Source organism: Stenella coeruleoalba (genome assembly GCF_951394435.1).
Source record: "Stenella coeruleoalba genome assembly, chromosome: 4".
Lineage (NCBI taxonomy): Eukaryota > Metazoa > Chordata > Mammalia > Artiodactyla > Delphinidae > Stenella > Stenella coeruleoalba.
The window spans coordinates 33058283-33073040 of NC_137149.1; the positions used below are offsets into that span (position 1 = coordinate 33058283).

Below are 14758 nucleotides of genomic sequence, written 5' to 3' on the forward strand. Positions count from 1 at the left end.
ATTATTATAGGGACATGTTAAATTGGCTAAATTTGGACTTTATCACATGACAGCATATGGTGATGATGTTGATTTCCCAACTGGGTAAGAATTTTTTTTTTCTGAGTTCCGGCTTAAACTTTCTAATCTTTAATGAAGTGTGTATTTTGTTAATTTATTATTTTTGACATAAAACTACCTTTTTAAAATTAAAAATATCTTAATTTTCCAAATACTTCTAAGAGTAGACAATGAGTTTTTCCCAGCATACAAAAGGTCCCTGATGTTGATCTTTCATTGAATTGGTAGTGAGGCTAGCAGATTATTGACTTTCTTCACCTTATAATGCTTACTAAAATTAATTTTATTTCATTCAGAATTAGGTAAATTTAAGGCAAGAAGGCTGACAAGATTCTCACTTAATGATAATGTATGTTCCTCAAAAGACAGAAAAATCACTCTCATATTATCTTCTAATATTTCTAAGTTTAATTCTCTGTTCTTTAAGATGTAGTTGTACATTAAGCTTCAAGTCGAGTCACTGTAGCTGTCAGAGGTAATGGGGTGGATTCTCTAACTGAAAGTCTGTGTATAAGTTTGGAGAGGTTCTGATATGGAATTCCAGATTTATGTTAGCCTCCAAAAAAGGAATGAAAGTTTATTTCATCCTGGACTCAATTGAATGCTTTGATATAGATGTCTGTATTATATTTATTGTTTGGTTGCTTTTTAAACATGTTAATAATATAATTCTTTTATAAGTGTTTAATTTTAGATACATAGAAGTTACAAAATAGTACAAAAATTTCCTGTATAGCCTTAACTCAGACTCCCCAAATGTTAACATTTCACTACATTTTTTTCTCTTTCTTTTATCTTACACATATATATGTATTTGTGTATAATATATTTTTTCTGAATTATTTAAGAATTATTAGTGTATATAATGGCCATTTACCCCTCAATACTTCAGTTTGTATTTCCTAAAGTAAGGAATTTTCTTACATAACCACAAAACAATTATCAAAATCAGCAAATTAAAATGATATAATCCAATTTTCTAGAGACCTTAAGCATATTTCTTAATTGCTGTGAGATTCTGTTTAATAGTATTGATTTGTGTTTTGCTCTTTGGGCTCCCTAAAGTCAGTTCTGTCACTCCATTATTGGGAATTATGGTTTGGAGTCATGGAGTATGTTTCTGCAGGAAAACATTGCCTAAAAACTTAACTAGATGTTTTTAAAAAAAGATCTCATTTATAAATTACCTTTCATCTTTGTAAGTTAGCTTATAGTTTTGTCACTTAAAATTTTCATTAGCTTGGCCATAGCTATAATCTTAAAATAAATTGTTTAGTCATTCCTTCCTTTATTTATTAAGGAAATATTTATCAAATACATTTTCTTATGGCTGCTGGATATACAAACATGGATAAGATAGGTTCCCATTCTTCAAGAAGCTCATTATTTAATGGGAAATTTTCTGTTTTGATGGCCTACTTATTAATGTGCATAAATTCATAGTCTTATAGTTTTACATACCAAAACTTGTGGTTGTAGGCAACAAACAATTGTTTTCACAAGCACAAAAACAATATTTTATAAAAATAGCCTACGCTCTATTTGTTTTAAAAAAAACCTTTTGAAATAATAAAATTCAGTTCATAATAAAGCTCTGGTATCTTCATCATATGTAATAATTGCCTTTTAAAATAGCTTTTAGGCAGCTGTAGTTAATGTGCTTCTTCATTTTGTCTAAATTTGTATGAGAGAGAACTCCAAAAACCATACAAACAAAAATTAATTTTTTGCCTTTTACTTAAACGTTCTTTAGGTTATAGTGATGAATAGAAGAAAGGAAGTGATTTTTCTTAAAGCACATCAAGGATTTTGAAGAGTTGTGTTTGAATTTAAAATGCTTGGATAGAATTGGTCTCATGTGCCATTTGGTTTGGCTTACTTTGAAGTCTTTGACCCAAAAGGTCTGACCAGAAAGTATCAAAGAGCAAAATGTGAAACATTAGCCAGGAAAAATAAAGTGATCAAACAGCTAAGTCATGAAAGAAAATATTTACACCAGAAGAAGCTTGCAGTTGATTCAAAAGACAAATATTAAAGAACAACAAAGTAAAATGTTAACATCTGTTTCAAAATATTGTAAAGAGTTAGAAATTGGACATTCATTTTATTTGGCCAGTAGCTTAATACCTTGTTAAAGCATCAGACAGATGGTGAAAGCCACTTACATTTATCTCACCAGTCATACTCACGGCAGAGTTCCGGTAAGAGCGTTAAAATGCTATGCTAAAGAAGAGACACTTGTTGAAAGGAGATAATTTACATTTAAAAATCCTAAGTTTTATTATTTTTATTAATTAACAAGTCCTTGATAGAAAGGAAATTAGAATTTTGGGAGCAAAAGTCGCCTCTGTACTTCCAGAGATCACCAGTCAGAAGTTTTAGATATAACAATTTACCCATAGTATTGCTTGACTTTTCACTACCCATTCTGTTATTTTGGGGTTAGATGTGCTGGAAATCAGGATTAAAAATGAACAGTTTACCTTCTGGATGTATCATGCTAATGATGACAAAGCTAAAACATTGCATATGTGTCATATTTTTCATTTTTAGAAAACTTCTTTATGTATTCACTAATATTTATAACAGTTTTGTGAGGTAGGCATTATTATTCCTATTTTATAGATTAAGAAACCCAAATCATATATAGAATATGTGATAGGACTGAAGTTAGAATACAGGTATTATAATATTAAGTTCATTGCTTTTCTACTAGACTTCACTTGTCTCCAGAGGTTTCACACATTCATTTAGAAGATCAATATGATCACCTTAGGGTAAAATGATATCATAGTACAAATTTATGTGTATGAAAATGTGCCTCAGCCTCTTTAGTTATCAAGGAAATACAAATTAAAACTACAACGGTGTGTAGGTCCCACCCACCAGGTGGCCAAACATTAGAAAGTCTGTCACTGCTGTCTAACAAGTGTTGGAGAAGTAAGCAATAGGATCTGTTGTACACTGCTCGTGGGAGTATAAATTGATACAATCCCTTTCAAAAAACATTTGGCATGATATTATAAAGTTGAAAGTGCACATGTCTTATGGCCTAGAAATTCAATCCTAGGTTTATACCCTTGGGGAAACTTTTGCAGATGTACACATAGTATTTCTAGGAACATTGTTTATAATAGAAAAAGACAGGAAATAACTTAAATGCCTATTGACATTAGAGTGAATAAATTATGATATATTCATAAAATAGAAGTAAAATTAATGACTTAAATCTACATGCAACTATATGGATGGCTCTTTTAAATAACGTTGGTTAAAAAAGCAAATCACAAAGGAATACCATCAGCATAATTCCAATACTATAAAGTTCAGAAATGTGCTTGACTAAACAATATACTTTTTAGGGTTACAAACATATGGTAAAGCTATAAAGAAATGGAAGAGAATTATAAACACAAAAATTCCAGTTGTCTGTTCCTTTTGGGGGATACCAGGGAGGTATAATTAAGGAGAAGCAGAGAGGGACCTTTAGTGATAATTTCATATTCTTTACTTAAACTTCTTGATAGGTACATGGGTGTTCTTTTAAACTTTATTCTTTATACCTTATTCATTTAATCTGTCTTTTGTATTTACTAAAGCAATTTTCAAAAAACTTGTGTTGATGAAGGTAAGGGGAAATAGGCACTCATATTGCTTATGAGAATATAAATTGCCATAACCTGAAAGGGCAACTTGGCAACATGAATCAAAATTTAAAATGCATCTACCTTATGACTTTGTAGTGCCATGTCTAGGAATTTGTCTTTCGTCTACACATACATATTCATGGGAAAGGGAATATTTGTAATATATCCACGTCAGCATTGTTTGTAATAGCAAAAGAGTGGAACTTCCAACATATCCTTCTTCAGAGTTGCTTTAAGTAAATTAAATGCATCAATACAATGAAATTATTGGCAGTTTTCAAAAAGAATGAGGCAAATCTATACTTATGTTTTTAGAATGATCTCTAAAATATATTTTGAGTGAGAAAGGGTACAGAATAGTGCATATAGTGTGCTTCCCTATGGGGCAATGATGATGGGTGATAAAGTTTATTTATACATACATATGTGTGGGTGACTGGAGTACAGAGATGGGAGAAAGTCTTACCTTTCAATTTATATATTTTTACAGATTTTGACATTGCTACTATTCAAAAGAATAAATACTATTTTCAAAGATAATATATGCTTTAAATAAGAGTTAAGTATAAAGAGAAGATAGTTAAGTATAAAGAGAAGAGTTAAGTATAAAGAGAAGAGAAGATAAAAAGAAGATAGTAAGGAAGAAGGAAAAACTCCTGGAAACCTGGAAAGCTGCAAGAAGGCAATATGTTAACACAGAGGAAAGCAAAGAAAGGAACTAATATTGCAGACACACGATAGGTTTTAAATTATTTGAGACTCATGTATTTGCTCTTGATTCCTAGACATAGAAGCCTGTATTATGGTTAGTTTAGAATTCTTCCTAGAAAGAGTTGTCTAATTGCATTGAGCTTTTACATAGGTCGTACTGTACTGATAGTAAAAATGTACCACTACATACTTCTTTCCCCCTTTCTAGCTCATAGTAATTATTCATTTCTAAAATATACCATTTTAGGTATCCATCATACTTGGCACCTGAGGTAATTGCACAAGGAATTTTCAAAACCAATGATCATGTGCCAAGTGAGAAACCGTTGCCTTCTGGCCCCAAATCAGATGTCTGGTCTCTTGGAATCATTTTATTTGAGCTTTGTGTGGTATGTATAAAGAAATAGTAAACTCATAAAAATAAATTGTGTGTTTCTTAGGAAAGTATTTTTGGATACGAAGGCTATTTAGTAATATCAATAGCATGTTTTTGCTTTGCAAATTGACTAGATAACAGAGAAAAAAATCTCAATTTGACTTCGTAAAAAATCCTGTTTGACTATTTGTATATTATTTTAGTATATCTAGAAATATTGACGCTTTTATTAAGTATTAAAAATATACACTGTACTGGGCTTCCCTGGCGGCACAGTGGTTGAGAGTCCGCCTGCCGATGCAGGGGACACGGGTTCGTGCCCCAGTCCGGGAGGATCCCACATGCCGCGGAGTGGCTGGGCCCGTGAGCCATGGCCGCTGAGCCTGCACGTCCGGAGCCTGTGCTCCACAACAGGAGAGGCCACAACAGTGAGAAGCCTGCGTACCGCCAAAAAAAAAAAAAAAAAATATATATATATATATATATATATACACACACACTGTACTAAGTGTAAAAAATTAAGCATATTTAGAAACATTTACACTAAAACTGCTTACATGCTTTGGTATGTTCATTCTCTCTCTCCCTTCTGTGGTATTCTTTCTTCCTTAAATCCCTTCTCCTCTGTTATTCTGTCTCCTGTAAGACTGACTTTGTAACTGAGTTGGCTTTTTATGAGGCCTTCCTGAAATATCCTCTATATTTATTAGGGTAATAAAGACTATACAGCTATTAAAAACAAATGAATTAAAACTGCAGTAGCTTAAAAAACACAGATGTTTTTCTCCCTCATGTAACAGTCCACAGAAAGTTAGGGTGGGCTCTGTTCCACAGCATCATGAAAAAACTTAGGCTCTCAGGAATGGCTCCACCATTCTCACCACCTGATTTCCAAAGATGCTCTCTTTATCCTCTTTTTTAGCTATAAGGAAAGAAGAGGAGTGAATTCATGGTAACTGTCTTTAAAAAGGTGATATAAAAGTTGCAGATATCAACTCTGTTCTTTTCACTAGTGGCACTTTATTCATGTGGCCACATGTAGGTTCAACAGAATACAAATGCCTAAATATTCAGAAAGAAGATCAGGATGGATTTGGAGAGACAACTAATATTTTGTCAATCCTCCCTCCAAATACCTGCCAGGGTTAGTTCCTGTCTTCTTTTCTCTCCTTTTCTATTTTAGCATTTGTCATGTTTGTCTACATGGACAATAAGGTCTTTAAAGGCACACATTTTTATTATTCATCTGTTGTTCTGTCTTCCAAGAGATGTTTTTTTTAACATCTTTATTGGAGTATAATTGCTTTACAATGGTGTGTTAGTTTCCGCTTTATAACAAAGTGAATCAGCTATACGTATACATATGTTCCCATATCTGTTCCCTCTTGCATCTCCCTCCCACCCTCCCAATCCCACCCCTCTAGGTGGTCACAAAGCACCGAGCTGATCTCTCTGTGCTGTGCAGCTGCTTCCCACTAGCTATCTGTTTTACATTTGATAGTATATATAAGTCCACTCTCTTACTTCGTCCCAGCTTACCCTTCCCCCTCCCCATGTCCTCAAGTCCATTCTCTATGTCTTTGTTCCTGTCCTGCCCCTAGGTTCTTCATAACCATTTTTTTTCTTTTTAGAATCCATATGTATGTGTTAGCATACAGTATTTCTTTTTCTCTTTCTGACTTACTTCACTCTGTATGTCAGAATCTAGGTCCATCCACCTCACTACAAATAACTCAATTTCATTTCGTTTTATGGCTGAGTAATATGCCATTGTATATATGTGCCATGTCTTCTTTATCCATTCATCTGTTGATGGACACTTAGGTTGCTACCATGTCCTGGTTACTGTAAATAAAGCTGCAATGAACATTGTGGTACATGACTCTTTTAGAATTATGGTTTTCTCAGGGTATATGCCCAGTAGTGCACTTGCTGGGTCATACGGTAGTTCTATTTTTAGTTTTTTAAGGAACCTCCATACTGTTCTCCATAGTGGCTGTATCAATTTACATTCCCACCAACAGAGCAAGAGGGTTCCCTTTGTTCCCTTTTCTCCACACCCTCTCCAGGATTTATTGTTTGTACATTTTTTGATGATGGCCATTCTGAACAGTGTGAGGTGTTACCTCATTGTAGTTTTGATTTGCATTTCTCTAATGATTAGTGATGTTGAGCATTCCTTCATGTGTTTTTTGGCAATCTGTATATCTTCTTTGGAGAAATGTCTATTTAGGTCTTCTGCCCATTTTTGGATTGGGTTGTTTGTTTTTTTGATATTGAGCTGCATGAGCTGCTTGTAAATTTTGGAGATTAATCCTTTGTCAGTTGCTTCATTTGCAAATATTCTCTCCCATTCGGAGGGTTGTCCTTTTGTCTTGTTTATGGTTTCCTTTGCTGTGCAAAAGCTTTGAAGTTTCATTCGGTCCCATTTGTTTATTTTTGTTTTTATTTCCATTTCTCTAGGAAGTGGGTCAAAAAGGATCTTGCTGTGATTTATGTCATAGAGTGTTCTGCCTATGTTTTCCTCTAAGAGTCTTATAGTGTCTGGCCTTACATTTAGGTCTTTAATCTATTTTTAGTTTATTTTTGTGTATGGTGTTAGGGAGTGTTCTAATTTCATTGTTTGACATGTAGCTGTCCAGTCTTCCCAGCACCACTTATTGAAGTGGCTGTCTTTTCTCCATTGTATATTCTTGTCTCCTTTATCAAAAATAACATAACCATATTTGCGTGGGTTTGTCGCTGGGCTTTCTATCCTGTTCCATTGATCTATATTTCTGTTTTTGTGCCAGTACCATACTGTCTTGATTACTGTAACTTTGTAGTAAGGGCTGAAGTCAAGGAGCCTGATTCCTCCAGCTCCGTTTTCCTTTCTCAAGATTGCTTTGGCTATTCAGGGTCTTTTGTGTTTGCATACAAATTGTGCAATTTTTTGTTCTAGTTCTGTGAAAAATGCCATTGGTAGTTTCATAGGGATTGCATTGAATCTGTAGATTGCTTTGGGTAGTAGAGCCATTTTCACAATGTTGATTCTTCCATCCAAGAACATGATATATCTCTCCATGTGTTTGTATCATCTTTAATTTCTTTCATCAGTGTCTTATAGTTTTCTACATACAGGTCTTTGGCCTCCTTAGGTAGGTTTTTTCCTAGGTATTTTGTTCTTTTTGTTGCAGTGGTAAATGGGAGTGTTTCCTTAATTTCTCTTTCAGATATTTCATCATTAGTGTTTAAGAATGCAAGTTATTTCTGTGCATTAATTTTGTATCCTGCTACTTTACCAAATTCATTCATTTGCTCTAGCAGTTTTCTGATAGAGTCTTTAGGACGCTCTGTGTATAGTGTCATGTCACCTGCAAACAGTGACAGCTTTACTTCTTCTTTTCCGATTTGGATTCTTTTTATTTCTTTTTCTTCTCTGATTGCTGTGGATAAAACTTCCAAAGCAATGATGAATAATAGTGGTGAAAGTAGGCAACCTTGTCTTTTTCCTGACCTTAGTGGAAATGCTTTCAGTTTTTCACCATTTAGAACAATGTTGGCTGTGGGTTTGTCATATATGGCCTTTATTATGTGGAGGTAAGTTCCCTCTTTGCCTACTTTCTGGAGGGTTCTTATCATTAATGGATGTTGAATTTTATCGAAAGCTTTTTCTGCATCTATTGAGATGATCATATGGTTTTTCTCCTTCAATTTCTTAATATGGTGTATCACATTGATTGATTTGCATGTACTGAAGAATCCTTGCATTCCTGGGAAGAAACCTACTTGATCATGGTGTATGATCCTTTTAATGTGCTGCTGGATTCTGTTTGCTAGTATTTTGTTGAGGATTTTTGCATCTATGTTCATCAGTGATATTGGCCTGTAGTTTTCTGTCTTTGTGACATCTTTGTCTGTTTTTGGTATCATGGTGATGGTGGCCTCGTAGAATGAGTTTGGGAGTGTTCCTTCCTCTGCAGTTTTTTTGAAGAGTTTGAGAAGGTTGGGTTAGCTCTTCTTTAAATGTTTGATAGAATTCGCCTGTGAAGCCATCTGGTCCTGGGCTTTTGTTTGTTGGAAGATTTTTAATCACAGTCTCAATTTCAGTGCTAGTGATTGGTCTGTTTATTTTTTCTATTCTTCCCGGTTTAGTCTCGGAAGGCTGTGCTTTTCTAAGAATGTGTCCATTTCTTCCAGGTTGTCCATTTTATTGGCATATAGTTGCTTGTAGTAATCTCTCATGATCCTTTGTATTTCTGCAGTGTCAGTTGTTACTTCTCCTTTTTCATTTCTAATTCTGTTGATTTGAGTCTTCTCCATCTTTTTCTTGATGAGTCTGGCTAATGGTTTATCAATTTTGTTTATCTTCTTAAGGAACCAGCTTTTAGTTTTATTGATCTTTGCTATCCTTTCCTTCATTTCATTTTCATTTATTTCTGATCTGATCTTTACGATTTCTTTCCTTCTGCTAACTTTGGGGTTTTTTTGTTCTTCTTTCTCTAATTGCTTTAGGTATATGGTTAGGTTGTTTATTTGAGATGTTTCTTGTTTCTTAAACTTTGCTATAAACTTCCCTCTTAGAACTGCTTTTGCTGCATCCCACAGGTTTTGGGTCATCGTCTTTTCATTGTCATTTGTTTCTAGGTATTTTTTGATTTCCTCTTTGATTTCTTCAGTGATCTCTTGGTTATTTAGTAGTGTATTGTTTAGCCTCCATGTGTTTGTATTTTTTACAGATTTTTTCCTGTAATTGATACCTAGTCCCATAGTGTTGTGGTCAGAAAAGACCCTTGATACGCTTTCAATTTTCTTAAATTTACCAAGGCTTGATTTGTGACCCAAGATATGATGTATCCTGGAGAATGTTCCATGAGCACTTGAGAAGAAAGTGTATTCTGTTTTAGATGGAATGTCCTGTAAATATCAATTAAGTCCATCTTGTTTAATGTATCATTTAAAGCTTGTGTTTCCTTATTTATTTTCATTTTGAATGCTCTGCCCACTGGTGAAAGTCGGGTGTTAAAGTCCCCTACTATGATTGTGTTACTGTCAATTTCCCCTTTTATGGCTGTTAGCATTTGCCTTATGTACTGAGGTGCTTCTATGTTGGGTGCATAAATATTTATAATTGTTATATCTTCTTCTTGGATTGATCCCTTGATCATTATGTAGTGTCCTTCTTTGTCTCTTGTAATTGTCTTTGTTTTAAAGTCTATTTTGTCTGATATGAGAATTGCTACTCCACCTTTCTTTTGATTTCCATTTGCATGGAATATCTTTTTCCTTCCCCTCACTTTCAGTCTGTATGTGTCCCTAGGTCTGAAGTGGGTCTCTTGTAAACTGCATATGCATGGGTCTTGTTTTTGTATCCATTCAGCCAGTGTATGTCTTTTGGTTGGAGCATTTAATCCATTTACATTTGAGGTAATTATCAATATGTATGTTCCTATTACCATTCTCTTAACTCTTTTGGGTTTGTTATTGTAGGTCTTTTCCTTCACTTGTGTTTCCTGCCTAGAGAAGTTCCTTAAGCATTTGTTGTAAAGCTGGTTTGGTGGTGCTGAATTCTCTTAGCTTTTGCTTGTCTGTAAAGGTTTTAATTTCTCCATCGAATCTGAATGAGATCCTTTCTGGGTAGAGTAATCTTGGTTGTAGGTTTTTCCCTTTCATCACTTTAAATATGTCCAGCCACTCCCTTCTCGCTTGCCCAGTTTCTGCTGAAAGATCAGCTGTTAACCTTATGGGGATTTCCTTGTATGTTATTTGTTGTTTTTCCTTTGCTGCTTTTATTATTTTTTCCTTGTATTTAACTTTTGATAGTTTGATTGATATGTGTATTGACGTGTTCCTCCTTGGATTTTTCCTGTATGAGACTCTCTGTGCTTCCTGGACTTGATTAACTATTTCCTTTCCCATATTAGGGAAGTTTTCTATTATAATCTCTTCAAGTATTTTCCCAGTCCCTTTCTTTTTCTCTTCTTCTTCTGGGACCCCTATAATTCAAATATTGGTGTGTTTAATGTTGTCACAGAGGTCTTTGAGAGTCTCCTCAATTCTTTTCATTCTTTTTTCTTTATTCTGCTCTGCAGTAGTTACTTGCACTCTTTTACCTTCTAGGTCACTTATCCATTCTTCTGCATCAGTTTTTCTGCTATTGATTCCTTCCAGAGAATTTTTAATTTCATTTATTGTGTCCTTCATCATTTTTTGTTTGCTCTTTAGTTCTAGGTCCTTGTAAAACGTTTCTTGTATTTTCTCCATTCTATTTCCAAGATTTGCATCCACTTTTTTTTTATCATTACTCTGAATTCTTTTTCAGGTAGCCTGCCTATTTCCTCTTCATTTGTTTGGTGTGGTGGGTTTTTACCTTGCTCCTTCATCTGCTGTGTGTTTCTCTGTCTTCTCATTTTGCTTAACTTACTGTGCTTGGGGGTCTCCTTTTTGCAGGCTGCAGGTTCGTAGTTCCCATCATTTTTGGTGTCTGTCCCCAGAGGCTAAGGTTGGTTTAGTGGGTTGTGTAGGCGTCTTGGTGGAGGGGACTAGTGCCTGTGTTCTGGTGGATGTGGCTGGATGTTGTCTTTCTTGTGGGCAGGACCACGTCTGGTGGTGTGTTTTGGGGTGTCTGTGACCTTATGATTTTAGGTAGCCTCTCTGGTAATGGGTGGGGTTGTTTTCTTGTCTTGCTAATTGTTTGTCATAGGGTGTCCAGCACTGTAACTTGCTGGTCATTGAGTGGATCTGGGTTTTAGCGTTGAGACGGAGATCTCTGGGAAAGCTTTTGCCATTTGATATTATGTGGGGCCAGTAGGTCTCCGGTGGATCAATATCCTGCACTCGGCTCTCCCACCTTAGAGCTATAGGCCTGATACCCAGCTGGAGCACCAAGACCCTGTCAGCCACAAGGCTCAGAAGTAAAGGGAGAAAAAAAGAAAGAATTAAAGAAAGAATAAAATAAAGTTAAAAAGTTAAAATAAAAAATTATTAAAAGTAAAAAAATTAATAAGTAATTTCAAAAAGGAAAAATAAACAAAAGAAAGAAGAGAGCAACCAAACCAAAAAACAAATCCACCAGTGATAAGAAGTGCTAAAATCTATACTAAAAACAACAACAACAAAAAACGGACAGACAGAACCCTCGGACAAATGGTAAAAGCAAAGCTATACAGACAAAAAAATGACAGAGAGAAGCATACACATACACACTCACAAAAAGAGAAAAAGGAAAAATATATATATATACCGTTGCTCCCAAAGTCCACCTCCTCAATTTTGGGTTGATTCATTGTCCATTCAGGTATTCCACAGATGCAGGGTACATCACGTTGATTTTGGAGATTTAATCTGCTGCTCCTGAGGCTGCTGGGAGAGATTTCCCTTTCTCTTCTTTGTTCACAGATCCTGGGGTTCAGCTTTGGATTTGGCCCTGCCTGTGCGTGTAGGTCGCCTGAGGGCATCTGTTCTTTGCTCAGACCCGACAGGGTTAAAGGAAGGGCTGATTAGGGGACTCTGGCTCGCTCAGGCTGGGGAAGGGAGGGGTACGGGATGCGGGGGGAGCCTTAGGTGGCAGAGGCTGGCGTGATGTTGCAACAGCCTGAGGTGCGCTGTGTCTTCTCCCGGGGAAGTTGTCCATGGATCATGGGACCCTGGCAGTGGTGGGCTGCCCAGGCTCCTGGGATGGGAGGTGTGGCTAGTGACCTGTGCTTGCACACATGCTTAACATTTCATGCCTGTCTCTGGTGTCCGCACTGATTATCTGCGGCTTGCACCCGTCTCTGGAGCTTATTTAGGTGGTGCTCTGAATCCCCTCTCCTTGCACACCCCAAAACAATGGTCTCTTGCCTCTTAGGCAGGTCCAGACTTTTTCCTGGACTCCCTCCCGGCTAGCTGTGGTGCACCAGCCCCCTTCAGGTTGTGTTCATGCAGCCAACCCCAGTCCTCTCCCGGGGATCTGACCTCCGAAGCCTGAGCCTCAGCTCCCAGCCCCGACCTGTCCCGGCGGGTGAGCGGACAAGCCTCTCGGGCTGGTGAGTGCTGGTCAGCACCGATCCTCTGTGCGGAATCTCTCTGCTTTTCCCTCTGCATCCCTGTTGCTGCACTCTCCTCCGTGACTCCAAAGCTTCCCCCCCGCCACTCCTGTCTCTGCCAGTGAAGGGGCTTCCTAGTGTGTGGAAACCTTTCCTCCTTCACAGCTCCCTCCCAGAGGTGCAGGTCCTGTCCCTATTCTTTTGTCTATGTTTTTTCTTTTTTCTTTTGCCCTACCCAGGTACTTGGGAAGTTTCTTGCCTTTAGGGACGTCTGAGGTCTTCTGCCAGCATTCAGTAGGTGTCCTGTAGGAGTTGTTCCACATGTAGTTGTATTTCTGATGTATTTGTGGAGAGGAAGGTGATCTCCACGTCTTACTCCTCCGCCATCTTGAAGGTCTCTCTCTTCCAAGAGATTTTTAAAGTATTTTGGAAGTATTAACTCATTGATCTTTACCATATCTAAGATTTAGGATGACATTATGTTCTTCATTTTGTGTGTTTTCAGAACTAATTCAACAGTGGAGGAGGTAAAGCATAATAGTTAAGAGACAGCCTTTTGTAGTCAGAGAGAACGGGGTTTGAAATCTAATGCAGCAAAATATAGTCGTATGACTTAGGGTAACTAACTTCTTAAGGCTTTGGTTCTACTTCCATAAATAATAATAGTATCTATATTGTAAAGCTGTTGGAAAAATTATATGAAATAATGTATATAAAGTACGTTGCTTTGCAAACAGTCCATAAATGGTAGCTTTTATTATTAATATTTAAATATTCACAAAAACATGGTAGCTTACAGATTGGCACTGCTTTTTCTAAGGGAAAATGCCAGATTTTCTGATTCTTTGCTGTCCTTTGTCTAGACCATCTTTCTTTTTGTTGGTATGAAATGATAGTGAATCTCATTTTTGTTTAAAATCATAGCCTAAATGAAGAATTTTATTGGAATGTGAAGTATACATAAGTGTAAATGTGAAGCATGTAGCTTTTCCTTTTTATTACCATCACTTATATTTAAACTCTTTACTAATGATCTATGTATGTCTCATATGAGTAATTCGATTCAGCAAATGTTGATGGATCTTTACTGTGTGTATAGCAATGAAGTAGGAATAAACTGTGATTAAGGTGCATTGTCAAAGAGTTTATAATTTAATGCAAATTCATTAACTTTGAAGATAAACACAGAGAGCTGTGTGAATTCCAAGAAAGGAAATATTAATTCCATGATAGGGGCTTCATGACATTTTTTTTTCATGACATTTTAAGTGGTGCTCAAAGTTTAGAGTCCAGTTTTAAGATGGATTAGATCTTCTACCTCATCAAACCTTTAGATTTGATACAAAACATTAAGCTATTAATTGATAACACACCAACAATTAACAAAGGGAACTTTTGGCAGGTTAGAAATTTTAAGGAAATAGACGAAAAGCTATAGCACTTTGCTAGGAAGATCTTGCCATATTACCAGAAAGTCAGTACAGCTGCTCTGTCACCCAGAAGTTTCCATAGTCCAAAACATGTATAGGAGAATTCTGTATTAAAAAATGAGTACATATCTAAGAAACACCAAGCATCTAAATTTGGCCTCTACTATAAAAAAGGAACAACGAATAGAGTTTACATTTTATTACAAATAGAAAGGACTTTATAATAAATGTATGTGTTCTTTAAGAGATAAAGGAAACAATTTATGAAACAATTACAGAAACTAGGAATCAAGAACATTTACTGAAAAGAATCAGCTAAGAGTTTTAAGAAAAAAATATGTAATTATTAAAATAAAGAACTAAATAAATGGATCATAGGAAACTGGACACACTGAACACTGAGTTAATCTCCCAGGATATGACACAAATAGATAAAAAGATTGAAAATATAAAAGAAATTTTAAAAGACAGACAAGATGTTCTAATATCGTATAGTAGTATCAAAAGTAGAGAGTAAAGTTCTCAATT

At 35.9% G+C, this 14758-nt stretch overlaps 1 protein-coding gene across 8 annotated transcripts in view; it reads left to right on the plus strand.

Moving 5' to 3' along the window:
* TBCK (TBC1 domain containing kinase) overlaps positions 1–14758 on the plus strand; it is a 244075-nt gene that overhangs the window by 53712 nt on the left and 175605 nt on the right. For all 8 annotated transcript variants that reach the window (XR_013827926.1, XM_079919204.1, XM_079919201.1 and 5 more), the window contains 2 exons: positions 11–84; positions 4666–4807. Coding sequence is in view for 7 of the 8 variants with exons in the window: in XM_079919204.1 (XP_079775330.1) it covers positions 11–84; positions 4666–4807 (216 nt within the window). In the remaining variant the exon portion in view is untranslated. The remainder of the gene's footprint in view (positions 1–10; positions 85–4665; positions 4808–14758) is intronic.